The 22,192-nt window shown below is 36.5% G+C and overlaps 1 protein-coding gene across 1 annotated transcript in view; it reads left to right on the forward strand.

Moving 5' to 3' along the window:
- Positions 1-20,600, forward strand: part of LOC150081691 (cytochrome P450 4C1-like) — a 52,177-nt gene extending 31,577 nt beyond the window's left edge. Inside the window, exons 7-12 of the mRNA XM_090380288.1 lie at positions 2,713-2,839; positions 3,510-3,698; positions 6,472-6,645; positions 17,702-17,768; positions 19,484-19,663; positions 20,250-20,600. Coding sequence (XP_090236414.1) covers positions 2,713-2,839; positions 3,510-3,698; positions 6,472-6,645; positions 17,702-17,768; positions 19,484-19,663; positions 20,250-20,407 — 895 coding nt within the window. The 3' untranslated portion in view covers positions 20,408-20,600. The remainder of the gene's footprint in view (positions 1-2,712; positions 2,840-3,509; positions 3,699-6,471; positions 6,646-17,701; positions 17,769-19,483; positions 19,664-20,249) is intronic.
- Positions 20,601-22,192: the final 1,592 nt, after the last annotated feature.

Genomic DNA, 22,192 nt, shown 5'->3' on the forward strand with positions numbered 1-22,192 from the left:
TAATAATAATAATAATAATAATAATGTCGGAGCCGGAGCTATTTACCAAAAATAAAGCCGAACTTTTCCCCTAGAGACGAGCAGAAGCACTTGGTTAAGACCATCTAAGTATCTCATTATCGAAAACCACGTTTTTAGGGTGTTCTTTTTAATAAACGGTCTTCTCTGCTACTCTCTTGATATCAATGGAGACTTTAGGGAATTGTCACAAATACACATTACACATGGATGGGGCCACTTCATCAATTCCTCACAGCGAAGTGAAAGCAGGAGACTCTTCATGTCATAGTATGGAAGGAGGGTTCATAAAATATTTTTGTCTCTTATGCTGCGGGAGAGCAGTTTGCCACAGACCATTATATGAGACGATATAATGGTCTACACTTCCTGGATCAATATACTTCTTCTCAAGAAATGCATTGAGCCAGGAGCTAGCAATGTGCAGTAAGTTCCCATGAAGATTTTCTTTAAACTTTTCCATGTTCAACTTGGCGTAATGAAGAGTTTTATGAAAGCGAGAAGTAGGTAAGATTAATTCGAGAGGACTTTATTACACAAATAAGAAATGTTCCAAGATCAGTGCCAGGAAGTTGAAAGAGGGGAATCTTTATGGCATCAGAGAGCTTCTGCAGGATGAAAGTTTTGAAAAATGCCTCAATATATTAGAACCAAAAGCGTGGCAGGCTTTCAAATGGCTTTGTAAAAAAACTTTTGGGTAGCCATAGAATCGCCCACAGAAAAAGATGGGGCTCAGAAATTGCTCGACGCATATAATGAAATGGGATGTCGTATATCGCTGAAACCGTTTCTTTTCGCATTCGGACATCCTTCTCGAAGACCTTGGCATGGTGAGTGACAAGCGAGAGGTGAGGGGACGATTCCTCCAAGACATTAAATCAACGTAAAAATCACTACTGAGGTTTTCGGTACAAACGTAAGTTGACAGATTACTGCTAGATGATGCACCGCGACATTCTAAACAAAGAGTATCAAAGGAAATCATCCGTTTAGTGTAATGCATTATTTTAACTATATGTATAGTATAAAGTGTATTGGGTTTAAACTGTAAAAATGATGAAAGTGTTAACTGTAACCAGTCTCGTGTGCTTTGTAATGAAATTGTCTTAATTAATTTGTACTCATATTATTAGCACAAGTTAATTATCATAGTACAAAATCTACACGGGCCAGGTAAAAACTGAGAACTCATTTGAAATTAGGGCGCAAAACTGGTTTATAAAAGTGCGCTTACCTCTTTGATGGAAAAAATGAGTTTAATTTTGTTGACCAGTATTATTAATGAGTCATTAATCTTGTTGACAAAGAGCAAACAGACATTTTCATGACCTAACAAACACCTCGGTGTAGTCGTAGCGCTGTAAAAACAATAGCTCCGGGATGAAATCCTGCACAATCAGCTCTAACATAATGTTGTGGCGAGTGGACAATCTGAGAACTAAATTTTCTGATTCTCAGATGATTGGATGGGAAATGGGTGGTGCCGGATTTGCTGTACTCGAGAAGTATTTACCAGAACCTCACCAAGCTATGCTCAGGGCGTGTTTGGATTTTGGATGTTCTGGCTAGAGATATTTGTGTAACAATTCTTTTTTTGGGGGGGGGGAGGAAAGGGGAGAGGCAAGTGGATATGATATATGGCGTAACCTACTGATGATTGACAGATTACTGCTATAAGTTTTGATACTAAGATCTAATAGAATATTCGAAAAAAAAAAGGATTGGATCTACTATTCCAAATTCATCTCAATGTTTCTGTCGGAGCAGACTAAAGGAAATGCAAACGGAACCAGACCTAAACCTTCCCCAGGAAACAACAACGTACAAACTGAAAATTTGGTATCGATCCCAATTTTTTCTTCTAGATTAATGCATGACCACCCAATCTGATATAGATTTCTGAGAGCATGGGAAGGGAGGGACTATCAAGTCGGCAGTGATCCTAAATAAAATTAAATTATATAAAATTTCATGAAAATCCATATAACAACTTGACATGCAGACAGACGAACGGGCTGACACGATAAAGACAAGAAGCATTTTACGTATGTGAGAACACGCCGAAAAATTATTGCTAAAATTTTTTTTTAAAGAATCCTTTATTTAAACTTTAATATAATTCTTGAACATTTTAAAAGTACAATCTCTCTTATCTTGCACAATTATTGTCCAATAGTCTCTGTTGCATTGGACAACGCCGCATTCTTTCCTTCCTGAACTTAAACTTCCGTTTCTACTGAAATCTCCAAGAGATTTTTTCCCTTTTCATTTATAAAAAGTTAATGCCTTTGGAGATATTCTAAGCCTTTTCAAGAAATATTTGAAATGTTGTTTGTTATTTGGTTTTTAGGAGCATTAGCAACTAAGGCCAAATTACTCCGGGATATGCGGTGGTCATTCCCTGACCTCCGCATCCTCCGTATTTGGCGGTGACGGGCTCGAACCCCGGTCTAATCAAGAAGCGTGTGCTACGCACTGCTGTTCCTTCCCACCTGGCTACGGAGGCGCAAATATTTGAAATAACTGCGAGTCATTTAGTAGAGCTCCATGATTTACGAATAGCTCAAGAGATATTGGAGACCTTGGAGATCTCTGGTATATTGGAATGATACTATATGTTTTGCTCATATTATTATTTTTTTAATTACAACTTTAAACATGCTTCTCCTTTTTGTCCTCTCTTTCGTTATATAGCGTTTGCGAGGCTTTTATTGGTCGTAGTATGTCCCCGTGGCTGTGGCCTGACTGGATTTACTTTATGACACGTCAGGGAAAAGAATTTAAGAAGCACACTGGCCTCATGGATCAATTTACAAGAAAGGTAAGCTCTAAATGTAAATTTAAATTACTCTTTTTTGATATACGTTATGCAACACAGAATTGCAATAATTTAAAAAGTAAGGGGTTCCCAAAGTTGTAGACACCGAGTGAGGAATATCGAGAGAGAGGTAGAGAGAGGTGCATATAAGACCGAGTATTAATCTAAGAATCTCACTTATGTTCTGGTGGAATCCTAAACAGATGTCATGAATGTGAATTTCGCTTCTTGACAAACTATGTGTATCCAAAATTTGACGAGAGTGCAAGACTTCAGAGCATTAAAGCAGGGTAGACCAAATTTTAAGACTGGCAACGATCAATCGAAATATGTGGATAGCACTAAAGGACAGTGCATTATGACTGTTTAATTACTAAGAGAAAGAGGAACACAGCATCCTTTGATACATTCATTCCACTCACATGCTTCCTTACACACAAATAGAACCTTCAGGAATGTTTCATATCAGTCAATGATATGAAACATTTGAATGATCATTCAAATTCTGAAACAAAGTCGTTCTATTTGAAAGAATATAGAATATAAAAATATATTACGTATACACAAAAGTATATAATATTAGATTTAATAATATAATATAATATAATATAATATAATATGCGGAAAATTTTCCATCTGCAGTTTTGTTTTTTAACCTTGATTTTTTTTTCAGGTGATTAGGGAAAGAAAATCCGAGATTTTAATGAAAGCTCAAACAGAAAAACTGACAATAGAAAATGGTTCAAAGTATACCAACTCCAAAAGGCAAGCCTTGCTAGATCTTTTATTATATTACCACCTTGTTGATAGTAGTCTTTCTGAGGATGACATTCAAGAGGAAGTTGACAGCTTCATGTTTGCTGTAAGTAACGCATTTTTTTTTATGTTTTATAGACTGTAAAGTCTTTAAATGTTTGCATTACATTTTAGCAAAAAAAATTCTCAAAAGCGCAATTCATTCTGTTTGTTTGGGATATGTTTATTATTGCCAACCCGCTTTTAAAACTGTTCCTACTTTGAATGCATTTCATTTAAATCGTTAATTCACTTCAATAGAGGTGTGCCCTCATATTTTTGTTAGGGTTATATATACATTTATATTTATTTATTCTAGATTGAAAATCTTACACTGCAAAAAATCTCTGAGTATCTGAAGCGTTCAAGTCCAGACTTTCTCTGGATTTTAATGGATTTTATTGTACGAGACATTCACAGTCGGTACCAAGGTTAACGGAAATGGCAACACATGTCATTTACGATTAAAAATATATTCTTCAATTGTTTAAGATGATTTACAATTTAATTAAGACATTCGTATAATTGGGTTACCCAAGTGGCAATATCACAGGTGTAACTGTTCTCGAGTAATGCTGACGCGCAAGGAGAAGTCTGCGAATTCTGTAAGTGTCGATGACATCTTTTAGGCGTGAGTCTGAAGCTTTGTTAGGGCAAGGTCGTAAAAACAGCATTTAAAGGATAAGATGGCAAAGAAAGAGAACAGGGCAATTCGGAAAGTAAGTTATTAAATGAAAGGGAGGATGCATATTGTTAACCGAATATGACTAATTTTTGCAATGTTTCATAAAATGTTTTCTTTCGCACAACATTTCAGCAGCTTTTTGTTCTTAAAGAGGCGGATTATGTAGGTCACTTAAAATACACAGAGATTAAATTACTTGGAACTCTGAAGTAAACACCCTTCTAGGTTAGAGGAGCGTCTTTAGTAAACTTTCTTAAAAATCTTTACTATCTTTAGTAAACTATCGTTATTATCTTTAGTTTAATGTTTTAGTAAACTATCTTTAGTATAAACTATCGTTACTATCTTTAGTTTACAACTTTTTAATAAACTATCTTTAGTTTACAACTTTTTAATAAACTATCTTTAGTTTACAACTTTTTAATAAACTATCTTTAGTTTACAACTTTTTAGTAAACTATCTTTACTATCTTTAATAAAATATTGCTACTATCTTTAGTTTACAACTTTTTAGTAAACTACCTTTACTATCTTTAATACATTATTGTTACTATCTTTAGTAAACTGGCTTTACTATCTTTAGTTTACCATTCTTTTAGTAAACTATCTTTAGTTTACTATTTTCAGTAAACTATTTTTAGTATCTTTAGTAAACTGTCTTCACTATGTTTAGTTAGTTATCTTAAAAATCTGTTTATACTAAGACTTACGACAATCATTAAATTCAAATTGTACGGAACCATTATCCATGCTGCAGTTGCGATTTATGATTTTATTTCTGTTTTTCACTTTGAACTTTTGTTAATTAAATATTCAACTTACAAAAAAATATATATATTATGCAAGGAAGATAACAACTATTTTGTAAATTTTGTTTGTCATTATAATAATGTTTAACACTTCAAAAAATAATTTCCTGTTCGTATCATTTCTGAAATTTAACGTTTTCATATATTATTTTCGTAGTTTCTTATATACATTAAGGTATAGGAAATAAAGAATAATCTGACTGCTGATATTTTGAAGCTGTCCTTTTTCTTTTAAGCACAAGAGCCGCGTAAAGAAAGGGTACGTATCGTATCAGACAGGAATACACACTATTTAAAGTTTCGCAATGACTATTGCTACACAGTGGGCGCAGCCAGACACCGAGTATAATAAAATTATGAACTTTGTCATTAGAAAGGAAGGTTTCAATGCGAAATATCATATTGTGAATGGAAGAAGAAGGTAAGAGGAAATTAAAATGACAACTCAATATTGGGTTTGATTGGTGAGTAAAGGACAAACTACAGCAAAGCTTTGTTGATGTGATTCCTGTTCGGGTAATCATTCAACTGTATTTAGAATACCCAAGGTAGAGAGAGAGAGAGAGAGAGAGAGAGAGAGAGAGAGAGAGAGAGAGAGAGAGAGAGAGAGAGAGATTCGTTTAATTTGTTTCTCTCTAACGCGTTGTGGCCTTGTAGTAGTTTTAACAAAAGTTTATAATGGAATGACCTACTTACACGATAGAAAAATAAAAAACAAGAATTAAGGGACTGGCAAATGTTTCCAACGTCAAGTTGTGTCTTTAACAGATTACGGAAAACAGACAGAATTCGATCTAGCAGAAATGAGAATAAATTTTTTAAGAATGGTGAAAGGTAGAGAAAGATATGAACAGGATTGCGAGTTCTCGTTTCTCTTTTTCTGTTTCCTACAGCAATGGCTGCGATTCCTTTTAGTCTTCACGGAGCACTTTAGAAATGTAAAATAACAGTTCCATGCACATAAAAACATCAGCACACGTTAAAACAAAGGGATTATTGAAATGATACTGATGCAAAACCTCCTGAACGATGTTTCATTTATCCTTTAAATGATAAAATTTGATACAAAAATAAAACCAAAAGTACATGCATTTCAAAGCAGAAAGTGACTTATCGTACCTACTGTAGAATGTTAATCTTCTGTATTAATGTCCTATAGTACGTATGATGTCACTTTCTGTTTTCTAGATTAATGAATATTAACCCAGAAGAATATTAATCTGATATACGAAATGAATGAAGTGCACTTTTCATTCCGAGTACTGTACATAATGATGTAATGAAAGTAACTGCTAAATTCATTCTCGAGCTGGTGAAGTAAATGATATTCAATTTGTTTATTTTAGGGTCACGATACCACTGCTGTTGGAATCAGCTGGGCTATGTACTGTTTAGGACTACATCCAGAAATACAGCGCAAGGCTCATGAAGAAATAGATAGACTATTTAACAAAGACATCAAACGATCTATAACACCTGATGATCTAAAAGAGTTAAAATATTTGGAATGTGTCCTGAAGGTAAGGTGTTCATTAGCAAACATTGAAAAAAAAACTCAATTCCAAAGAACTAAAGCAACCATGAAATTTTAGTGCATTTTTCGAATATCTAGTTTGTTTGTTTGTTTTTACAATTACTTGAATTTTCTTTTCTGCATTCCTCCATAAAAGTATCTGTAAAGAGTGCAGAGTGTGTTTAGTGTCAAACGCGCTATGGGTTCCCCCCATCTCCGCGTAGTATACACGTAGTGGACCAGATACCCAGTAAATTTATATTTACTATGGCAGGCCCTGCCACCTAGTTTCCTGAGATTTCAGTGGCTAAAGTATATAGGAACCATTACTTCCATAGTCCACTAAACCCTTCCAAGGTAAACAAGTGACTCAGACCAGTATACAATAAGGAAAGCATAGTATTTGAGCCACACAAATTATTTTTCTCGTCTTGTGAAGTAAAGCTGAGCTGTCTCACTCTAAAGGAGATTGAGGGTATCTGTTGATCATGGGCTGTTTCAAATTCTCTTCACCAGAGTACTATTACAACAACGTTCGTTCATTTTGAAGATTGGAATAAGGTTCCCTGTTGTGGGGTATCTTAGTATTTTTTTTTCCTTTGCTGAGCATATTTGACATACTTTAGCAAACGTAGTAGGAATTAATGCAGAAGACTGTAAGGTCTTGGTTTTGGGGAATAAAACCCTCGAAATAACTTATACTGGTGGGATTGAATTAAAAACAGTAAATTATGGTATATGGGACTTAAGATATAGCAGGAAAGCAGAATAAACAGGCAGCAAGAAGGGTACATAGTTTTCTAACGATGATTTATCGAGTATTTGCTTATAAAGTTAGGAGAGTCATAATGCTGTATAACGCAATTGTAAGACCGCACTTAGAATAGCGCGTTCAAGTGGAGAAGTTGTCGTTGTTTTTGTTGTTGAATAGGGATTTAGCAGCATCAGCGACAAAATCTACATTACTCCGTGTATATTGTCTGTAAATTGCGAGTGTCCTGTGGTCAATTTTCTGTTTGCTGGACGAAAAACTCGAATTTCCGGGAGATAAATCATGCTACCCTTGCCTGAGACCGACTAACTGAGCCACGTTGTGATTAAGGCCCATAAAAATGCCTTACGTCATCGACCGGACTCGAACTAAGGCTTTTCCATCCGGTGTGGGGAGGACGGCGATTCCACCAACTGTGCTACACGCAAGTCCCATGGAGACGGTACCCAAAATAAGTTAGTTATTGAATGGCATGCGTTACATTTCAGTCATGTTAGATTCTTTTTCTAAAATTAACTGAATTTTTTTCCTTTCTATGACTGATAGACGTGAAAAGTCAATCGTAAATTATCTTGTTACCAATTAATTACTAAATGATTAACTAGTGTAATATGCAAAAGTAATTATTTTGCATCATTGCACAAGGTACCTCCCAATGTAATATTCACTCCACGTTTTGTAATACTTTGTAATCAGTAAGGCATACTTCGTAATCAAAAGCGCGCGAAATGCAATACGTATTTCAGTCTACGCGATTTAATAACTTTTGATTAATGTATTTCGTAAACTGATAACAAAAAAAGAGAAAAAGACGCGACTACAAGCAAATCGAAAGAGAATACTTTTTTTTTCTTTTTTTTTCGCATCCACCATATTTCCCATTCATTCCTGCGATCAACGCGACACTGCAATTTGAAAAGGCTTGACAAATAATTCCAAAAGAGCGAAATACAAAATTTCAAGAAAATCCATTCGCAATGAATTTTATAGAGGTCGAGTTTTTTCTGGGAGTCGAGTTATTACCTGCAGAAAGACGAACATGGTGAAGATAACATGCGCTTTACTCATATATATGCTAATATGTTTAAAAAGATATTGAGCTTCTGAAAATAAGGGCAACCCGCTTAGTGAGATCTGCAAAATGACACCAGTATGCGAAAAGACTTAGAATGCAAGCTATAGAGCTTAGTAAATAGACACCTCTGGGGGGGGGGGGATGAGGTCTATACGGCTCTGACAGGGGATAATAAAATGAATGAAGACGAAATTTTCACTGTTATAAATGATTCCACAACTCGGGGCCATCAACTCAAATTACGGGGGAAAAGGCTTATTCTGAATTGTAGAAAGTTTTCTTTTAGTCAGCAAGACCGCAATTAGGATAATGTGTTCAAATATGGAAACCGCACCTAAAAATATATATATATATTGAGCTCCTTTAGAGGGTTCAAAGCCGTGGGATGCGCTTTCTGAAATCGAAAAATGGTCTTCCTTATGAGGAAAGACTTCGAAACTAGACTTGGAAACTAGACACCGTTACATAGTGTTGCCAACTCTTAATAATATTTCCCGCTAGCCGCATGCTCAAAATCCGCTATTTTTAACACTTAACCCGGCAAATTTTTAAATTTTAATTTGGGTTAAATCCTATTAATTGGTGCCATAAAAAATAATGGGTACCTCAAAAATTTTTAAAACCCCTACATTATGTCCAAACAAAAACTTCCAAATTGCATATCAAATGCAGTTTATTCTGAGGAAGGAGTCAAAAATAACAACCACCGTATAACGGAGTTGATTAAAATTATGCAGTGGCAATATTGATCACTTGATTTCTTGGTTGGCGAAAAATCACATTTTGAAAAATACAGATTTTTGTGAAGTTTGCAATCTTGAAATGCGGCTTACAAAAAGTAAATGTAAAACTGATATGTTTAGATGGGGTTGTAGGAAACTTGCCATAAAACGAAGAGTATTAGACATAAATCCTTTTTTGATGATAGTGGATGATCATTATCTCAAAATTTATTATAGATTGGTCTCAAGATCGCACCGTTCTTGATTTAAATATCAATAAAAACACTGTTATTGAAAAATGCAAAGATCTGAATGATATCAATAATTGATTCAGTTAGTTAACTAGGGGAGATATCAGAAAATGGAATATCTATCGAAGTTGAAATTGATGAATCAACATTTTTCAAAAGAGAATATAATAGAGGACGATTAATAGGAACACAATGGGTTTTTGTGCATTCGAAAGAATTTTCAAAGGATGTTTTTTTAGTTTCAGTAGAAAACAGAGATAAAACAACTCTATTATCAATTATATGAGAGAGAATATTGCCAGGTACAAGAATCATCAGTGATGGATGGCCTGCATATAAAGATCTCTACTGAGACATTAATTATACCCATTATGAGGTTATTTATCGCTATAATTTTGTTTCTCCAGATGATTCAAGTGCTCTTACTCAAAATATTGAAAAACACTTGGTTACATGCCAAAAGAAAATTAAAATACCAATTTGGAACACAGGATAGTCTACTAGAAGGTTATCTATATGAGTTTCTATTTAGAAGAAAATTTTCTAAAGAAAAATTCTTTAATTACCTTATTTTAGAAATAAATAAATTAGAGAGGTAATTTTTTTTTTGTATTTTGAAAGTTTCAATTGAATTTTTGATAATTTTTTATTTGTTAAATTTTTTCTAACTTTTTTTTAAGCATATATTTTTTATGGCACCCATTAATAGAATTTAGCCTTCATTTTTGTAGGGATTTAAAAAATATATATTATATATAAAAAGTTATTTATTTTCTGTTTTTAATATAAAATAAATATCTAAATATCTAAATTAGAGTCGAAATTCAATACTTCCTCATCATATGCTTCTTGTGTGCCTATTTTGCGAAGCAGTTCTTTAGGTAAAACAATTTTTACAACACTTTTCAACTCTTTTGAGCCCACATTTTTCGATTTGATTCAACAATTTAAAGCTATAACCCAACGGTCATGTCGTTTGTCCGCTAGTGTAACTACCTATTGAAATTGTTGGGTTCCCCTCAGGGGAATCCCTGAACGGTCATATCGCTTTATATGTATATCAATAAAACATATCAATTATGAAATATTTATATTGTTAAATAAATATTTCTCAATTTAAATGTTACATTGCAAAAATATATAAAATGCTAAACATATTTTATACTCTTTTATACTTTTTATACTCTTTCCGCTAAAAAATCCGCTATCCGCTATTACATATTTTAATCCGCCAAACCTGAAGCAATTCCGCTAAAACTAGCGGAAAAACCGCTAAATGGGCAACACTGACACCGTAAGCTTACAGGAAACTTGATTTGAGATGTATAAGGCTCTGAGAGGTGAAACTAAAATGAACGAAGGTGAAATTTTCACTGTTATAAACGAATCTAGAACTAGGGACCAGATTCAAATTATGGGAGAAGTGGTTTGTGTTCAATTACAGGAAGTTTCCTTTTATCCAGTGAGTTGTTAATTAATGGAATAAGTTACCTCCATGGGCAGAGGAGGATGGCAGCTAGGGAAAATTCTCAGCCTAGCTGGAGCGAGAAACACACAGGTTGTTTATTTTTTTCACTTACAGTACACAAATTAGCCAAAAAATACGAAGCTTTGCATTAAGACAGTCACAGACAGAAGTAATACAAACTCGTGCAAAGAAAATAGATGCAGAGAAAACTGTGACGTGGGGTGATGACGTGTTGCAACAATCAAGTTTGTTCCTCCAACAATCAACTACCCTCCCTCTGGATGAAAGCAAACTTTCGCACATCTCCCATTCCTGAATTTGATTTTATGCACTATCATTTGTGTAATATGAGACAGAAGGATGATTCCGTCAGCATTGAGCTTATACAATCCATTCAAAGCCTTAATCTCTATTAAGGCTTTGAATGGATTGGGTATATTTTGAATGGATGCTGCAATTTGAAAAACGAAGACACTGCAGTTTCCTAGGCATTTCTTGGTAAGAGCAACGTTCTGTTCCCCTCACTAATCTCGTTTCTCTTCTCTGCACCCTTTCCAATAGATCTAAATCCTTCTTAAAATGGGGATTCCAGACCTGCATGCAGAACTCAAGATATTGCCTTACATAACGGAATAATCACCACCGAATCCCTGATGATAAAATTCATGTATATTATTGACAAAATCCCATGAACTGTCCTAGGACCCCGATGCACTGCTCATTAGAGAACTTCATGTTTGACTACAGAGTTATCCCCAGGTCTTGTCCTCGTGGGTAATACAGTTCGTAGGATAGCCTACCTCCCCAAACTGGGTGGAAAAGACCTAAGTTCGAATCTCGTCGGTGACGGGAGGAATTTTTCTCCAGGAATCTCGGGTTGTTCGCCCAGCAAGCAGAAAATCGACCTCAGAACACAAGCAATTTACAGACAATATATACATGGCCTTAGTCTCTGACTCCCAAAACCCAATAACAACCAATCCCAGGTCTTTTTCATTCTCTACTTGAATTCTCTACGCGGTATGGTATTATTCTGGGATTGGTGGTGTCCATAACCTAAAAAATATCATGACCATGATATCGGTTGAAGACCTTTCCAATCTTAGGAAGATATTTCCAAGAAGTTCTGAGGGAAACTTTAACGAATAAAAGCACGCTTCAAAGAGATTAACTGACTGGCGAATCATGTCAAAGTGGCTGGTCCACAGATTCGGAGAACAATTAAGTTAAATATAAAAATGTTCCTTGCATACACGGCTGGCTTTTCCAGTTTCTTTTTTTTAAATCAAAACACACGTTGCAATTTGTTTCTTAACTGAAAAATACAAATAAATCTCTATTTCTGTCTACTAAGTAGCCTCTGACTTAGGTGGAATTCAGCATATTCTGTTACCTAGTGCATTATGTATAATGGTGGCAATAACGATTCTCTCGCGCACACAAACACATTTTCTTATTCCACGAGACGCCAATAGTGTCATCTACCACCGGAAATTTAATGATACTTAAACGAAAACGGTTGTTACAAATCTCGGGAGAGGGCGCCTATTACCTGCATATCCGGGTAAGACTAACAAGTTGGTTTTATTAATGTGTCATAGCCACATTTATTAATGTGTCATTACTCACCCACGCAATGTCCTTTTTTAATGCTCACTCAAGGTTAATGCAATTTCCCTTCATTTACATTTCACCGTAAGATTTCTTAGAAGAAGAAGAATAACTGACCTAGAGAAAGAAAGAGTTCAAGCCCTTTTGTTTAGCATATCACTCGCGCTGTCCAAGTTATATAATTGTTCTATGTTGAGCAATAACGTTTTTGGAAACTAGGCGGGAAAATACCAAACTTTGGAAATGCAAACAATCCGGCAATATTTTTGAGTGCTGATGCGTCATGCCTGACGACTTTGGTAACCATAGGAGGTAAATAAAAAGTGTGTTAAATAAAAAAAGAAAAAATTGCAGCTGTGAAAAAAAAACTGATATTTGAAATTTACGCAATATCTAAAATAAGAAATACTACATAAGCAAGCAGATAATGTCGAATACTAGACTGTTGTTAAGTTTTAAATTCAACAATATGTATTTTAAATATTTAATAAAATTTAGATATTAAATGCGTTTTCATTCTTCTGATTTGTCACACTTCGTTAATCAAAAGAAACAGCTTTTCACTCTTTAAGTTCTTATCAAACTGCAGGTAATATGAACAGCGTGAATATTTATAATCGTTTCTTAATTTAAACGATTATATATATATATATATATATATATATATATATATATAGCATAAGCAATTTTAATTAAATAATAAATGGCTGTTTGTAATATACTTTTGTATTAAATATAAATTAATATAATAGTATTATGCAATAATATGAGGTAAAATGAATTACAACTAATAGCATAAAAAAGATAGAACGAAAAAAATATAAAGAAATAAATTATTATAAACCAAAGTACACATTGTCTTGGTTTATGATCATTTATTTTTCTATTTATGTATTCTTTCTTTCTATCTTTTCTATGCTATTAGTGGTAATTCATTTAACCTCATATTACTCCATATACTATTACATTAATTTTTACTTAATACAAAAATCCGTTTATTTATTAATTACGGTAATTAAAATTTGTTGATGCTTTAAAAGTGTATTTTATATTATTGTACTATCCCCTAGCGGGCATAGCTGCTTAACTTTCGACAGAGGGAGTGAGGGTCCCAGACGTGTTGACCGTAATTTTGTTTTCTGAATTTCGTAAAAAAACCCTCCTAGCCCTCCTCCTCTGAAAGGTCCACCAAACCCCACGGTTCTTTTCATTGAGGCAGGTGCACTGTTGTCTCACTGTACTGAAACCGTAACATTTCACCATCCTCAAACCATAAATCTTAAAAATGCTTATACCACTACAAGCCGACCGGGCTAGCCGAGTGGGTAAAGTACCTACCCGGCAACCCAAAGGTCGCGGGTTCGATTCCCGCCTCGGGCTTGGAGCAAAGTACTGCAAAAAACCTTGGGAGGTGCAATATGGCCACAGAAGCCGATGCGCCAACAACTACCAAATCAATAAAAAAAAAAAAAAAAAAATACCACTACAACGGCTAAAACAGTAATTTCTATATACATCAGGCGAATTTGGAGGCGAAGCAAAATGGGAGGTGATAACTTCACTGTGTTCCTCGAACAACTCGTGTAGGCTCTATGACACGGTACATTATCTTCTTGGAAGATCCCGTTTCTATCCGGGAAAAATGGAACATGGTTAGTAGGGTGTACATGGTCTCCTAAGAGCTACGGGTAGACTTGACAAGTTAACATTGGCCCATACGCACCAAATATCCTAGTTCTTGCCAGAAAAATATGCCCCATATTATCAACTACCGCCACTTGCCGGGATAGTGGGCACCAAGTACGATTGATCGACGGACTCGTGTTGCTTGCGCAATACACACGAAAGCATCCGTCGGCATGTTGCACCAGGTATTTGGACTGATCCGACCAGCACACTCGTTTCCAGTCCTCCAGCGTGTTGTTGACATCATACCAGTCCTCCGACCAGCGTGTTGTTGAAACCATAGCATTCGCCGTCAGCGATGATCAGCAGTGAGGAGAGGGTATCTTTTGAGCCGTCTTCCGTGAAACCCCATATGAGTGTGTGGCGCATCGTCATTTGGGACATTGTTTTGCATTCCCCATATTGTCTTTCGATGTCAACTGTCGCCCAGTGACCTGCCATTTATCTCGTACAAAGCTCTGCAACCTTCGTTCACCATGAGCATCCGCCTTGCGTAATCCTTTAGAGTCCTGTCGGCGGGAGATAGCTTGATCAGTTCTACACCATTATTTTACATCTTAACCATAGCGGCCATGAGCAACCAACAAGACGTGCCGTTTCCGATATGGACGCACCCGACGCACCATCTTCCACAATCAGTGCGCTTTTGAAACTCCTTGATATCTTTACTATGTCCCATGACTGCTATTTTATCACTTTGATTGCACGACCAGATGCAAATTACTACTGCTTTAGCGTACGAAGCTGTTCGGATTTTTATATTGCGAGTTATGCAGCATAGTCCACTATGGACTATGGAAAAAAACTTGTGTGATCGAGATCCGCTAATATGTCAGTCATTTCTAATTTTGTTCTGTTTTTTAGTGTGGGATCATTACATAACAAATGATGAGTAACCTATTTTTTGTGGATGTATATTTGTATATAGTGATTTTATATAGAAGGAATATAATTTGTCATCGGGTTCCAGTTTTATATTGTTGATTGACGAAAATAGATGTTCCGTATTCTTTATGCGATATTTGGAATAATTCATTGGAGGTTTTAGTAATTCAACTACAAATTTTGCCAAGCTTGCTGTTGACATGTTTTTGGAACTTACTATGGGCCTTAATGGTTTGTCTAACTTAATGACACCAAAGATATAGCGCGAACGTGTATGGGGTAAGAGATCTGTGCGCAAATTGCTTGTGATCTTTTCTTCGGAGCGTAATCTTTTTAATTATTTTTCGATTTTTGATCTGATGGTGGGAAAAGGGCTTTTTCCTAGTTTTTGGTATGTATCTCTTGTAGGAGGTTTGTCAGTTTGTTGTCATGATCGGATGTGATTATTAATACTATTGAGTCGCCCTTGTCAGCCTTTTGGAGGATGATGTTTTCATTCGTGGCTAATTTTTTGATGCACTGAAACTCCTCCTCTGAAAGGTCAGGAGTAATATTTGGTTTTAGGAGTAAGTTAAAATATTAGCGGGTCTCGATCACACAAGTTGTCTGTCCAACATGTCTAGTAAAGTTTCGAGACAACAGGATTCCCATAATGTTTTTATACAATGTCTTTAAAACAGCATGGCACATGGCATCTCACTGCAAAAGTTGATTTATGCATGACCGACAATTACAGTTCTTCAACACTGTATGGAAAAGAACTGGATTAAAATCCTGTCGAATTAAGAAGAATTTTTATAGGCTTTCGTGGGCGAGATAACAGAACAAGCAAATTGACCAGAGAAGCAGCCAATTTAGAGCCATTTTTTCTGTTTTATATTTTATATCTAGCAAAGTAGGTAAATCGACACAGAATACAGACGCTACTCACAGACACACTGCATTGACGCATCAAAGAGGCTTAGCTGCGTTGGCACAAATGCAAAACAAAGAACTCTGTTATTCAGAGTATGTATTATAAATAAATAAATAGCACTTTATTGTAAGTGAATAAATTTACAATATATTCAGTCGTACATAACACGGACGGCATACCATACAAACATACATAAGCATATCAGATCGACAAAATGAGAGAATGAAAAATATTATAGCTAAGGGGCATACAAACGCCAATGATTACACAATGTTGGGCATTAATACAGTAATAATTAAAAAAAAAAAGCACTTTACTGCAGTGTGAGAATTCTGTGAAGTATTTCAGCTTTGTGCTTTCTACCCTTTGTACACACACACTGGTAAAAAAGATGAACCTTTATTCAGTTCATATTTTTTTGCAGGTGTGTGTGTTCAAAAAAATATAAACCTTTATTCAGTATCGAATCGGGCTGCCTTCATTTCGAATAACAGCAAGTGTGAGGCGTGGCATGGATTCTACAAGGTGTTTTGGTCCAATTCTAACAATTCTTCGCAAAATATCGCATATTTTGTATAAAGTTTAAGGACGAGCACTTCATTGTCCCACACACATTCTCAATAAGATTGAGATCAGCTGAATGTAGAGGCCAGGGAAGACGGTGGCAATTCGTATCATGTTCTTAGAACCATTCTTCCACGATTCTGGCTCGATGCGCTGTCGCATTGCCAGCAATAAAGTGGTCATAGCCCTCCTCCGGATAAAAGTGTAACATTGCAGGATGGATGACATTCGACCTTCCACCAGTATCAACGGACCAAGTCCGTGCCAACAAAACATTCCCCATACCACCTCAGACGCTTGGGTTGTTTTAAGAAGGCAGGCAGGGTCCATCGCTTCGTGAGATTCTCGCCACACTCGCTGCCTACCATCAGTGCAAAACAAAGTGTATCTTGATTCGTCTGGCTACATGACTTTCACGATGTTTTCGGCACCACTGCAAGCGGATTTTTCTCATTTTCTCTGAAACAAATAGCTTTCGAATAAGCAGCCGATTGGAAATAGCAATTTCTTCAGTTCCTTGTGCATGGTATGGATTGAAATAGGGCAGTATATTTCTGAGCTTGGCTGAATTCAGATGTCCTTCACTACATACCGGATGTCCGATTTCTTCGTACAGTCTTCCTTAGAGTAGAACGGCTTCGCTCTTAAAGTATATTGTTTTTCTACCATATTTACTCCTTTGAAATGTGGAAGAACCGCTTGCTTTCCAGTAACTAAAAACGTTTCAGGTGGATGCGTTTGAGAAACCAGTTATATTTTACATTTTTTGAATCGCGGCTCCTGCTAAACGCGCACCCACGATAAGACCTTTTTCAAAGTCTGACAGAGCACGTGTTTCTACATTCTGGGTTCAGATTTACTGCAGTCGAACAACTTGCGCAGTCTTTATACTCTTTATATCATCACCCAGGTCACAGTTTTCTTTGCTTCTATTCGCATATTCGCATTTCTTCTGTCTGTGACTCTCTTAATACAGAGATTCGAATTTATCAGCCAATTCTATTCCATTAAAAGGTAGTTAATGCTAGTTATATAGTTTAGTGAAGGAAGATAAAAAACTGTTAGGCTGATAACACGCCTAATCATTTATCTTATTTATTTATCTATCTATAGGAGACCCAGAGGTTGTTTCCTTCAGCACCATTCATTGCGCGTAAAATAGAAGAGGATGTTGAAATAGGTAAGGAAACATGTTTGAAAATTCCTAATGACAAAAAATAAAAATTCTAATTTTATCAAATATGTTATTAATAAAACATTATATCCACCCATTCCAATTCTGAGTGCTTCTGCCTTGTGTACAATGTTCATTGTAAGATGCCTCTTGTTATCTGTATACGGAATCATTAATGATTAAAAGTTTAAGTTAAAAAAAAAAGACCTTATTATTTTTATTATTATTACTACAGAAGGCTGAAATTTCTATGCAGTAAATGCAGTTACTTTTCCATACTAAAAGTCCTCGCGGGTTGGTTGGTTCTTGTAGGGTTTAGTCGCATCAGCAACTTAGGCCATATTGCGCCATATATAATATGTCTGTAAATGAAATGTCTGTGTTCTGTGGTTCGATTTGCTGTTTGCCAGACGAAAAACCTAAGTTTTCAGGAGAAAAACCATGCTACTCTCGCCTGAGACTGACTAATTCAGCCACGTTGTGAAAAAGCAAAAAAAAAAAAAACAACAAATAAAAATGCCTTGAGTCACTGGTTACTATCCTCGTGGGTGGAATAGTGGTTACAATCACTGTCCTACCACACGCTTTTCTCCCGGAATTTCGGTTTCACCCAGAAAAACAAGCAAACTAACTACTGTATAAGGACACCCAATTTACGGATATAACATAACTGTAGGTGCATGAACTTTGGCTAGCAGGACTCCTAAGATACTCCTAGGCCGCACTCTGAATGCTGAACTAACTAGTCACTGCGGCTGATCAGGCTCACCCCTTTATGGTGATTGTCTTCCCAGATAGCATAGGTGTGTCCCAGCGTGATAATGCGCCCTGCCACGTTTTAGGTATTGTTCGAGAGTGGTTTGCCGAACAAGAAAGTAACTTCGAGGTGCCTGCTACCTTGACCGCCGAATTTGCCTTACATGAATCCTACAGAACATCTCAAAGATCAACATATCCAGCGTCTGGATCCCACACCATGGACTATCATAGATCTACCGGACGTTGTCCTGGCGATATGGTACAACAAACATACATCCTACAATGGAGGATTATAATAAGGCTTTTGATACAGTTGTTCATGAAAGGTTGTTGTATAAATTATACCAAGTTGATATAACAGAGATGATCCATCAGTGGATTAGAGAGCCGTTGAAGGAACAGAGGGCAGTCATAAATGAGTAATCTTCATAATGACTGGTGTAGCAAGTACGGCCCCCTCAGGGGTCAGTATGATGCACATCGATGCATTATGTCAAAGGAGAAAGCGGACACTGAATTACCGCATCTGCCACCTGGAATCAAGACTATGCTTCCTTCTGGATTGAAGCATAGCCACAATGACAACCTTTGAACATCCCTTTCCACTTCCTTTGGATTCTTTTACCCATTGGTCACTCTCCATGACCATGGGTTATCTTGTGATATTGACACAAGTCATAAATGCAAAAGTCAGCTGAACTAGTATATTGCTAGTTTATCATAGTACAACAAACTAGTATAGTATGGTACAACAAACATAGACCGAGGTATGAGAGTATACTCCTAAAACTATCAAAGGAGGAAATCACGTAAATGAGGAAATTTATCAATCCTTACACAAATATAAAATAAACGCAAAGCTTACTTTTTGTGTATAATCTTACCCCTTCTTCTCCCCTTCCCCCTCTATTTATATGACATAAAATTATGGAGAATCGGATTTTCTTTTATTGTTCTTGCAGACGGCTTGGTGATACCAGGAGGGGTCACGTGTGTACTTTTCACCTATATGCTACATCGAAATGCTGAATCCTATCCTAACCCAGAAGTATTCGATCCAGACAGATTCCTCCCTGAAAACTGCATTGGTCGTAATCCATTTGCATATGTGCCTTTCTCTGCTGGACCGAGAAGCTGTATTGGTGAGTTTTATCAATCCACATTTATTTCCCTTTTCATCTCTTGGCTTTTATATCAGATGGATATATACAACGGGAATGTGCAGTTACCAAATGTAATTATTAGATTTCCAAGCTACCTACTTAGTCAATGGATCTTCGTCTTTTTTATGACGTTAGCCACCCTCCCCCCATATAAAGGACTGATATTCAGCTCACTGTGTTGATAGTAAGGATAATAAATAAACAAATAATCGTTGATTCGAAGTAAATCATTAGGCCTAGTAAGTGACATCGAGACGCCTACTGTCTTTCTCATTATTACAAACGTGCATAAGACGAAGAAACTCGCAGAGAATTTGTGACGTGACTAAATTATTAAAGTCTGTTACAGTAATGTATAAAGTTTCATTGATAGCGCTAAAAATAACAATTAGTTTTCAAAATAAGTTTGTTTGTCATCGACGTAAAGTACAAGTATCTTTAGTATAAAATAATTATTAATATTGAATTAATTTATCTGAATTATTATTAATATTAATATTATTAATTTTTAATTTCGTTTAATTATTAATATTATTAATATTGAATTTATATATTATTTTTACAGGACAGAAATATGCCATGTTTGAAGAAAAAACAACTTTAGCCAATATTCTGCGGAATTACACGTTGGAATCAGTGGATCCAAGAGACAAGCTACATTTAGCGGCAGAAATGGTACTGCGGTCTAAAGAAGGACTTAAAATAAAGATAAAATCGCGATGAATAAAAATATATATGCATTGTTCAAGAGCGGAATGAACAAGAGTAAAATATAAAATTTAGATTAAAATGATGTAGTAGTACTATAACTTCTCTGAGTAAAGGCGTTGCCTAGATCGTGTGAAGAGTATCATATTCATAAAATCAGGAATGATTATACAAGTATGCATACTATTGTTTGATATGTACAGGTTGCATAAAAAAGTCGCTTATTATGTACAGGGAGTTAAAAATAAACAAAAATAATTGTTACAGTATAATTTTTCTATAAACATGTGAGATTTCAGAGTTTTAGATGATATGAAAACATTTTCGATTTGTGAATTCCACCCTAACCAACATCAGTAAATGTTCCCAGGAATCGATCGACATATCTATGTACCTAAGTTCAGGTGCACATTTCCGGACTGGCAACCCAAAGGTCGCGGGTTCGAATCCCGCCTCGGGCTTCGATCAAAGTACTGCAAAAACCTTGGGAGGTGCATTATGGTCATAGAAGCCGATGCGCCAACAACTACCAAAAAAAAAAAAAAAAAAAAACATGCCTGGATCGGATCGGATCAGATTATTCCAATATACACATAAAGGGAGGTCCAGTATACGTTTTGTGCTGATTACGGACATAAAAATGCAACTTATAATTTTCGCTGATATATACACCGATGAGCCAAAACATTATAACCAGCGAGTCGTTATGCAAATCGAAGCAACTGGAGGTGAACAACGGCACGTGCGGAGGGGGTTGGGACACCGTATAAAAAACACCTGATACTGAGCTCCATTAATCAGTGTTATTCTTGTTCTTCAGATGGGAATGGCAGCGGACTTAAGCGAGTTTGACAAAGGCCAAATTGAAATGGCCAGACGACTGGGTCAGAGCATATCCAAAAAAAAAAAAAAAAAAAAAAAACCACAAACTATTATTTTTAGGCCACCCGAATAATTAAAGCCATCTGCCGTGCTGTGTGTCTTATGTCTGTTAATTGCGTGTGTTCTATGGTCGATTTGTCTGTTTTGCTGGACGAAAACCCCAGTTTCTGGGGGGAAAAACCTTGCTATCTACGCCTGAGAACGACTAACTCAGTTACGGAGTGAAAAAAGTTCGAGCCCGGGCCTTTTCCACCCGGTGTGGGGAGGACGGTGACGATACCGTCCTCTCCACTCCGCAAGTAACACAGATACCACTGTGCTACTTGCGCAGACGGTCAGAGCATATCCGAAACGGCACGGCTGGTGGGATGCTCACGGTCAGCTATGGTCAGTACCTACCGAAAGTTGTCCGAGGAGGGAACCCACGAACCACCAGCAAGGTGTTGGACGACCAGGGCTCATCGATGCTCGAAGTTAGCGAAGGCTCTCCCGGATGGTACGTGGCAAAAAAGGGCGAATGTGGCGCAACTCATCGGTAATTGGAATACTGATGACGGGAGTAATGTGTCACAACACACAGTACACCGAGCCCTGCTGAAAATGGGGCTACGTAACCGCAGGCCACTCCGAGTGTCCATGCTAACCACGGTTCACCGGCGACGGCGCCTACAATGGACAAGCGAACATCGAAACTGGACCTTGAGTGATTGGAAGAAGGTCGCCTGGTCCAATGAATTGCATTTCCTGTTGCACCATGTGTATGAATTAGTGACTAAAATAATTATGTTACCTGGAGGCAGCCATTGCTTCTTCTTCGACGAATAAAAACAAAAGCCTTTGTTGTTGTATGGTCATGTGACCCTAAGGCCTCAACCTGATTGGCGGAACTTGCCCAACTGAAGGGAGCCAACATTCTCA

Source organism: Mastigoproctus giganteus, chromosome 8 (assembly GCF_048544385.1).
Source record: "Mastigoproctus giganteus isolate SK-2022 chromosome 8, ASM4854438v1, whole genome shotgun sequence".
Lineage (NCBI taxonomy): Eukaryota > Metazoa > Arthropoda > Arachnida > Uropygi > Thelyphonidae > Mastigoproctus > Mastigoproctus giganteus.